The sequence below is a fragment of the Grammomys surdaster genome, unplaced genomic scaffold (genome assembly GCF_004785775.1).
Source record: "Grammomys surdaster isolate TR1022 unplaced genomic scaffold, NIH_TR_1.0 271, whole genome shotgun sequence".
Taxonomy (NCBI): domain Eukaryota; kingdom Metazoa; phylum Chordata; class Mammalia; order Rodentia; family Muridae; genus Grammomys; species Grammomys surdaster.
The window spans coordinates 209,374-218,773 of record NW_021604712.1 but is presented as its reverse complement, the minus strand read 5'-3'; the positions used below and the strand labels follow the sequence as shown (position 1 = coordinate 218,773).

Here is a 9,400-nt window from a genome sequence, read left to right as displayed (position 1 = left end):
CTCTCTCTCTCTCTCTCTCTCTCTGTGTGTGTGTGTGTGTGTAGACAATCATTTGTTTTTCTTAACAGGAAAACCCCATTGATGCTACAAACTCTTTATCTTTTCCTTTTGACTTAGAATCCTGTGTTCTAGCCTCCCCAACTTCCCTGTCAGTACACATTTATAGCAACCAGCCTGTGTTCCCAGGAATGTAAGAAAGATTCACTGGATTATGTTGTTTTCTTTGAGCAAGAGCTGGACATTTTTTCTTTTACCAGAATCCTGAGCATGTATGCGTTGTCATTTCCATGCTTACTCCCACCATACATTTTTGTGGGTTCTAGGACCTGATGATAGCTTAGGGCTTAGTAGAGTCTTTAGCCAGGAGAATTTATCTGGAGCATATTCTGTAATGTAGGAACTCTGACAGTAGAAATCCTCTGTATATACTTGCATGAGTTCTTAATCACTCTCCTTCCCTACTAGGATTTGGGGCAGATGTGGAGGATATTTTGTTTTTAAAACCACCTTAATTGAAGTTACAGGTTTTGTTAGACCTAGACAGGTGGTCTCTTGTAAGTGAGCAGAGATCACCAAGTTTATAAGTGAAATTGCTCAATAATTATGTCGGGCCTGTGAAAAGCCTATCCCCAATTTCAGGAATGCTTCATTATAGGCTTAGAGTAGTTTGTCTATGTTAATATATCTATAACTATACATTCTGTAGAGACTGTTAGTAAAGATTTTAGTTGTTTTGTTTTTCTTTCAGTTTTGCACATCTAGCAAACTGCCTTTTACACGTCTATTAATTTTTACATATTGTATTAGAGACATGAACCATAAAACTTCAAATATTTGCAACCTGGTCTTTAAACAGTGTTTGTGGACACTATAATTATTTGTTTGTAATCTTGTGGCCTTTAAGATTTCTCACTCATTTACGAAACCACATTGTTTCCTGTCCCCACCCCCTTCCCTCAGGTCAGCCTTACAGCCATAGAATTTCATGCCTTAGTTTCTGTGATATCTTGTATAGTGATTAAATTTCTACACATCATTTTCGGCCATACCACCCTGAACATGTCCAATCTCATTTGAATTTCTACAAACCCCTTTATAGGCAATAATTCCAAAACTTCCAAAATGTTTATTATTGTTTATTTTTGTAAACATCGCACACCTAACTGCAGCAGTCTAATCATGGTGTCTGCACTGTACCCTGTGAAGAAAAGCCTGGTAGTAGTTTACATCAAAGTACAGGAGAATGTTAACTTATATGATTGAAGACAGTTGCATTAAAATTGGATGAGTCTTGTCTTAACATAAAGTGAATATACCACTTTTATACAACAGTAAAATAGGAAATTTGTGTTCCCTCCACATTATAAAATAAAGTGGGAAGAACAGAAGCACCTGGTCACTGTCACTCGCTTATTTCACACCCATTGGATTTAGGACTCATTTTAACTCTAACTAGTTTTACAGAGTTAAAGATTTGTGAGCATTCTTCATAACATCATACTGTTTAAGACTGAATTTTGGTATTTCTTTTTAGTTCAAATGTTAGACAGCTTTCCCTGTCTGTACTTTTCTTTATTGTTGTTAGCTGAAAGCAACTCATTTGAATTTGTGATTTGCCTTAGGTTACTGTCTAAGGAAGACATTGTAAAGCTTTCTTAAAATTACTTGATGAGATTATTAGGTGTTATTAATAAAACATTTCACTACTTTTTCTTTGCAGAGAGGTCTTAGCAGATCTTGTTGACAAAGACTCCTAATTGATGACATGGGGAGAGACGTCTACATGCTGATATTGGACAGATTTTGGCTCTTTCCTCTTTTGTCCCCAAGTGTTAAGTAATCATTCTTTGAATCAATGAAAGAGGAGAATAGAATGCTCTGTGGAGAAGGAATAAAACATCAAATATAAAGTGCTGTTAAGGCCAGGCAGTGGTGGCACATGCCTTTAATCCCAGCATGTGGGAGGCAGAGGCAGGTGGATTTCTGAGTTCGAGGCCAGCCTGGTCTACAGAGTGAGTTCCAGGACAGCCAGAGATACACAGAGAAACCCTGTCTTGAAAAACAAAACAAAAAAACAAACAAACAAAAAAAGAAGCATGAAAAGTGCTGTTAAAGTTAATTCTCTTCTTGTGTGTCAGCATTTTAAGGAGCCTAAAAGTCATCCAGTTCCCCATCCATTCCTGGAGCCTTCTGGTCGTTGCTTTTATTCTTTTTGACAGATGGATTCTTTCTGGTGCCCTGTGTTGCCAATGTAACACTGATCTGACTCTTTGAAAAGTGTAGGCTGGCAGACACTTTGTCATCCCTCTTTAATCCTCATGTTGGAGCGCCGTGTATGAGACTGGTTTGTCGCATGTCTAGATGAGTTTATAATTCTGCACTATTGTGACAGCATCAGCTGCCTTCCCTCATGTGATTGCTCTCATTCAGTATGGTGGCAGCCACTTAGAGAAGCCACTTGAAACCAGCATTTTATTTTTTTCTTAGCAAATCATGAACATTTTATAAGGTGGCTAGTGAGTCAAGCTGCTTCTCATCATAGATGCCGCCAGTCCTTTAGTCTTAATGGATTGCTGGAGTATCAATTTCTATGTCTGTGTAACTAATATTATTTTACTGTGTATAATGGCAGAACCATTTCATAAATTAGTCAAGGCACATTGACTCATAAACTTATATTTTCTTCCAATTCTGCATCCCAGGCAGGTCTGAATGGGATCTGAAAAACTGATTAAAAGGCTTGCAACTTAAAATGAAATGGAAGTTTAATGCACTGAAAAGCTGTTCAAGCTCATCAACATCTTTTTTAAAAAGATTACTTTTATTTACTTTTTAAACTTTGTGTGTGCAGATTTGTGTTCACTTGTGTGTAGTTTCTCAAAGAGGCCACAAGAGGGGATTGAGTCCTCTGGAGCTGGAGTTACAGGCAGCTGCAGGAGATACGGGAGCTGAGAACTGAACTCTGGTCCTTTGGAAGAGCAACAAGTGTTCTTAACTACTGAACCACCTCTCCAGGCCCTAACCTTTCTTTTTAATCTGTTTCCTATTTGACTATAATGGCCTGAAGTATATTTAACTTTTCTATTAAAAAGATCTGATAGATTTCTGATTTTAGTTTTCAGTGATTTTAATACCTCTAAGTTCAAAATCCTTAAATGAATGTGGGCAAGGAGGAAGAAGCACTGCAGGCCTGAGAGCAGTAACATTGTGGGGAGTTAACTATAGAATGAGCAAGGGAGGCTGTAGAGGTGCCTTATCAAACATGGGGGAGCTTGCCTATGGCATAGAACTGGTTGGAAATGATTTACTACTAGAATAATGGAATCCCTCACCCCATATATGTTAGTTGCTTCGGGGGTGAGTATTGAAAAAAATCTCCCCCCCTCCCACACACACACAGCTTGATCTGTGGAAGTTCTACAAGGATGCTTATTTTGAAAAGTGTGTTTAGATTATTTGTGATCATGAAAACTTGACAATTGAAAACCTCTAACTTTATGCTGTCTAGATTCCAGTTTTATTGTTGAGTTTTTGAAATCTGTGAGAACTCATGGTGGCAGTTTACCTACTGTTTTTCATTGAGTGATGTTTCTATACTGCTGGGGTTGCTGGTTAATATGTGTCTTAATTTATCTATTAGGAGTAAAACTTCAAATGAAATTTTAATCGAGTCACTTTGATCTCCTCTGACTTAGCTGAGGTCAGGTCAGTTTATATTTAAGGGTGAAGGACCTGCTGTTCTGGTGTCCCAATAAAATTACCAAGCCTAACTTTTAAGAATATGCTATTTTTTTTTCTGGGGTGGTATCTTTTAAGATTTTTTTAATTTTTTGAGGTTATGTTACAGCATTTCTTCCCTTCCCCTTTTCTTTTTCCAACACCTCCTGTGTACCCCTCTTGCTCTCTCTCAAATTCATGTCCTCTTTCTATTTAGTTATTGTTGTTATATGTGTATATTCCTAAATATATAAATACAACTTGCTCAGTTTGTATAATGTTAGGTTAGGTGTGTGAATGTGTTTTCAGGGCTGACCATTTGGTCTTGAACAATCACTTGGTGTGCCCTTCCCTGGGGAAGGTGATTTCTCCTGCTCTCGGCATTGCTTAGTTAGTTACAGTTTCTTGTCTAGAGTTCAGGCCTTGTGAGCTTTATTCCTTCTATCTCAGAGTGTCTGTTCGTTTTTGTTATTGTTGGTAGTGGTGGTGGTGATTTTTTTTTGGTGAGAATCATCTACAGAAATTTGACCGTTGATATTAGCTGTTAAAGGCAAACTGTAGCCTTCCTTTTCTGAGGAGAAGGCAGAAATAGAGAGTGCTTTAGTGGTCTTCTGTTACCTACTTTCAACACAAGCTTCCTAGTGGGGTTTTGGGCTCATGCTCTGGTAAGCAGTAGTTGATGAGCTTAGGATATCATGTGAAAGCTCAATTGAGGATGTTTACTGTGAAGCTGTTGACCTTGATTTTTCAATCTGAAAACTCATCCCCCTTCTGAAAAGACTAGAACGTAAGTATTCCATAGCCTATGGACTTCCGTTTTCTTAGATCTCCAAGGAGAGATGATCGTACACCACTCAGACTTGGGGTTAGATTCACAGAGTCATCTACAACTGTTAGCTGTTGTTTTGTTTTAATGTTGGTTGACAAAATTTTGGTCTTATTCTCATCTATTTCTTCTTTTTTGTTTGTTTCAGTGTCCTGGGTCATGAAACTTAGTCCACAACAAGCTCCACTATATGTAAGTAAATATTGTGGTTTATCTTGATTTTTATACTTATCTGCGTTTGTTTACTTACTATAATTAACTTGAAATCTCATGTAGAAATTAGGAACATTTTTACATCTACACACTTTAACTGACTTAATAATACACTTATGAAATTAGCCTTGATTAGTAAGTTCTAAATGACTGATCTGTGCATGAAGCTGAACTGAGAACAATAGTATTTTACTATTTGAGGTCATCTAGTCAGTGTGGTAGGATGTTCATATGAAACAGCATGCCCTCCAGGTGGTACTGAGGTGTCTGTTTTTTTCACTTGGAGAGCATTTCTGTAAAAATAGTGTGGAGATCTTCAACTGCCCTTTGAGGTACTCTGCCTTACAACTATGTGAAACCATGCCATTGGCTAAAATACTACTTATCTCACGACTGGCTAAAACTGGCATATCACTTCCCTAAAACAAGGGCATTGTAAGATGACATGGCTAAATCGACAAATCCAAGCTGAATGAGGTAAATTCTAGATAGCTTTTTTTCTTATGCCTGTAGAAATGAATTGATTCCATTGAAGTGGGGAAAGGTGTCTGGGGTTGAGGAGTCAGACAGAATGCTGAGAAGCCCTTGGGCTTGTGCTGCAGTCGTTCAAGATTGGGAGAAGCTCCTATATAAATTGATTTGAGTCACCTTGAAAACAAGGGTCAATTAGTTGCTTCAGAAGCCTCCTCAGGTTTTTAAGGACAAAGGACAGATGTTAGAACAGGCACTGAGCATATGTTGGCTGAGTGATTGCATACCTGTGTGAAATATCTGTTCAGACTCTTTGCCATCTAAAAATTGGGTCATTTGTGTCAATGAGTTGTAAACAGATTGTTTGTATGCTTTAGAAACAAATTCCTTGTAAGGCTTGTGATATGCAAAAATTGCTGTTCTGTTCATTGCCATTTTTCTTTTTAAAAAGATTTTACTTTGGTGTGTATGAATGTTTGCTTACATGTATGTATGTGTGCTACATGCATGCCTTGAGCCTTTCGAGACTAGAAGAGGGTGTTGGGTTTGGAACTGCAGTTAATGGTAGTTGTGAGTTGCCGTGTCAGTTCTGGGAATGGCAATCTTTGAGTTCAAGGCTACCTTGGTTTACATAGGGAGCTTTAGGCCAGCCAAGACTACTTAGTGAGACTGTCTCCTGGTCCCATTCGATGTGTGTTTGTGTGTGTGTGTAAAATTTAGCTTGTGGTTTTCTGAATGATAATTGTAAAGGAGAAAGTAGTGGCAAAGAGATGAGGTAAAATTCCTTCTGATCTTACCTTCATGGGCTGTACCGGATGTGAATATTTGTAGAGTAAATAATCACTTAGGAATGATCTGCTTCACCCATTTTTATCTTAGACATAAGAAGATGAGCTCTGAGCAAGTGATAAAGTGGCAAAGCTGTGATTGGAGGCTGTTTTCTGGATGAGTCAGAAAGTACTATAAACATGTTATATTTTAAAAAGCTTCATTCTGGGGGTGGGAGAGATGGCTCAGTAGGTAAAGTATCAGAACCTGAGTTCAAATCTCTGGCACAGATAAAAAGCCAGATGTGGCTGGAAAGTGGAGGGAGGAAGATAGGAAGATCTTGGGAGCTTTCAGTGCAGCTAGGTGTTCTTACCAATTGGTGAACTCCATCAGGGATCAATGAGAGAGACTGCCTCAAAGGGGAAGAAGGTACACAGCGATAGGGAAGAGACCAGGATTTGATTTCTGGCCTCATACATTTGTACACACACACACACACACACACACACACACACACGGACACACGGAGAGGGAGGGAGGAGGGGAAGGGAGAGGGAGAGGGAGAAGGGGAGGAAGAAGAGGAGGGAGGGGGAGAGAGAGGGGGGAGAAGAGGAGGAGGAGGAGAGAGGGAGGGGGAGAGAGAGAGAGAAGGGGAAGAGGAGGAGGAGGAGAGAGGGAGGGAGGGAGAGAGAAAGAGAGAGAGAGAGAGAGAGGGAAAGGGAGAAGGGGAAGAGGAGGAGGAGAGAAGGAGGGAGGGAGGGGAGAGAGAAAGAGAGAGAGAGAGAATAGCAACAATAATAAGCAAAACACAATTCTTTTAGAGAGGCAAGAATAATTTTTAAGGATTCTTATTAATAAAACAAGCACATTATATCTGACTATATGTTTAAAGGAATTGACAGGCTCTACAGAAGAAATCTTAAGCTTAGTTTACAAATGTCTGTCAGCAGTCACAGCCAATGGCACAGTTTGTTGTGTCTTTTTGAAGAGACTAACAGTATATTCCACTGTATATGCACTAAATTAAGAAAAGCAGGTTCAGTATAACAGTGTGTTAGCCAGAGAGTCAGTTTTCTGCACCTAGAAAACGAAGTAGTGAGCAAAAGATCAAAGACTATGTTGAAGTTTTCTTTTAAATTATATATTTGAGGTCTCCTAGGGTGTTAGGAGCAGAGGAGAGAAACTGCTTCAAAAGAAGAAAAACAATCCTGAGACCTTTCATCTCTAAGTTAAGCAGGACTGGACTCCAAATAATTACTTTACTCAGTCATTGAGTAGAGTTTTACACAAAATAATTTACAGTAGTTAAAAACTTCGAGCCAGGCGTGGTGGCACATACCTGTAATCATGGGGCTGAAAGCAGAAGAATCACCATGTGTGTGAGGCCAGCCTGTTTACAGAGTGAGACCCTGCCTCAAAATAAGAGTTATGCACTAGGCAGATGCTTGTATTGTGAAATAATTTAGGTGAGGCCGCCTTAATGCATAATTATTTCCTGGAGGAAATGTTCTTGGTGGATGTAGAGTCACTGGGTTGTAACTAAGACCAGTTGCTCAGTGTGAGTATGTTCTCCTCTCCTTACATGTTAGTTCTTGTGTGCAAACAGCCTTCATGTTAGGTACGTGAATTAGATCAGCAGCGATGTACTCTTTGCACCTCCACAAAAGTATTGATTGTTGCTAGGATGGATTACAAGATATGTGTAGGTTCTGTCTAGTGATTAAAATGGTGAAAGTTTGTAGGAATATCCTTCTCAGTGTGGTGATCTTGATAGTGTAATGAGAATAAAAATGGAAGACATTTTTAGATGCAAGCAGAGATTTAAAAGAACAAGAGAACCAAATGCTTTAACTAAAATGAGAAGTGAAAGTGTGACAAATGATTGATGGGACTGAGAATGAGTGTGACAGCTGATGCCACTGTAAGCGATGGGGTGGGCAGAAGGAAATGTACTTGTTCTTTAAATACAAATGGTACATAGCTTTCCTAAGAGTTGCTGAGCTTGGAACTCTAGGGCGAAAAAAATTGGAGCGGAGATAGCCTGTATCCTACTAAAATACTGGTATTTTTGACTGTGAGGATAGATAGGTGAGCTCTTTGATAAAATAAAGGAGTGGATGGTGTTAGAGAGGACAGTCAAGGAAGAAGACAGTTGAATCAGGAGAAGAATTCCAGAAAGCTTTCAGGAATATTCAGCAAGAGACCCATGTGTCCCACTGGAAAGAACAAGTGGATCCAGATGTACCTACCTGCTGGATAGCTGTTGAGCCCAGACACAATGATGGTTGCCTCTCAACACAAAAATCATGAATCTGAAAATTTTGATTGCTGATTTCTCAGGCATGAACTGTATAGGTGACAGTGTTATATAACAGTGTCAAAGTTTGGGCATACCTACAAATTAATAATTGAGCTTTTAGCATTTTATTCCTGGAATAATTAATTTCAGTCACACATCAAGATTAGACAGGAAAATTAGGATGGAACTGGGGAAATTTATTCTCTAATTTAGGTGTCTTGTTTGACCAGCACTTGTTTCTGATGCTGAAGATTGAGCCATGAACCAAACAGAAGGCCTCTTGGCACTTGCATTACAGCAAGGAGAGGAGGACAACTGATGCAGAAGATACTTTAAAGAGGGAAAGTGTTTTATGAGCTACATAAATCCAGAGAATATAATGGTGCCTGCCTAGGGGCTCTTTGGGATTGGGTGGCAGAGAAGGATTCTGGCCTTGTCACTGAAACAGAGACCTGGGTGGCCTGGGAGAGTGCATATCTTCAAGGGGACCAGTGCAGAAGCTGGCGTGGTGCCATGGAGGAACAGCAGACAGTGCTTGGGCATAGTGAGCACATGGCTGGGAAGGGCTGGCCTCCTGTCGATGAGGTTAGAGACTTAGGGAATGAGGAGAAGCTAGATCTTGTAGGCTCAAAGGTCCTTAGGTAATCTTCTTAGACCCGCTGTCCCACACACGAAAGTACACTATTTGTTTTCACATGCTCTAAAAGCTAACCCTGCAACAGCTTGGAGTTTTTTTGGATGCTGGGATTTATCCTAATGAGCATGTGCTGGCCTTGGGAACCCTAGATTTTTAGGTAGTTCAAGCATAGCAAAAATAGTTTATGTAGTCATTGAGATCAGTGACAAAAAAAAAAAAAAAAAAAAAAAAATTTTGTTTTGAACTGAGGCTTGGTAGTTTAGCCAGGAAGCTAACTTAGAACAATGCTGTCAAGATTCTGCTTTTGGAAAAGTTCTTTTATATCTGAATTACTTTGTGAGGGTATGGTGGTAAATCAATCTGTCTGTCCTTCCCTCCTTCCCTCCTTCCCTCCTTCCCTCCTTCCCTCCTTCCCTCCTTCCCTCCTTCCCTCCTTCCCTCCTTCCCTCCTTCCCTCCTTCCCTCCTTC

General features: G+C 39.6%; 1 protein-coding gene across 1 annotated transcript in view; it reads left to right on the top strand.

Annotated features, from left to right (window-relative positions):
- Window positions 1-9,400, top strand: part of Akap13 (A-kinase anchoring protein 13) — a 285,672-nt gene that overhangs the window by 71,203 nt on the left and 205,069 nt on the right. The window contains exon 2 of the mRNA XM_028776648.1: window positions 4,692-4,735. Within this exon, the coding sequence (XP_028632481.1) occupies window positions 4,703-4,735 (33 nt within the window). The 5' untranslated portion in view covers window positions 4,692-4,702. The remainder of the gene's footprint in view (window positions 1-4,691; window positions 4,736-9,400) is intronic.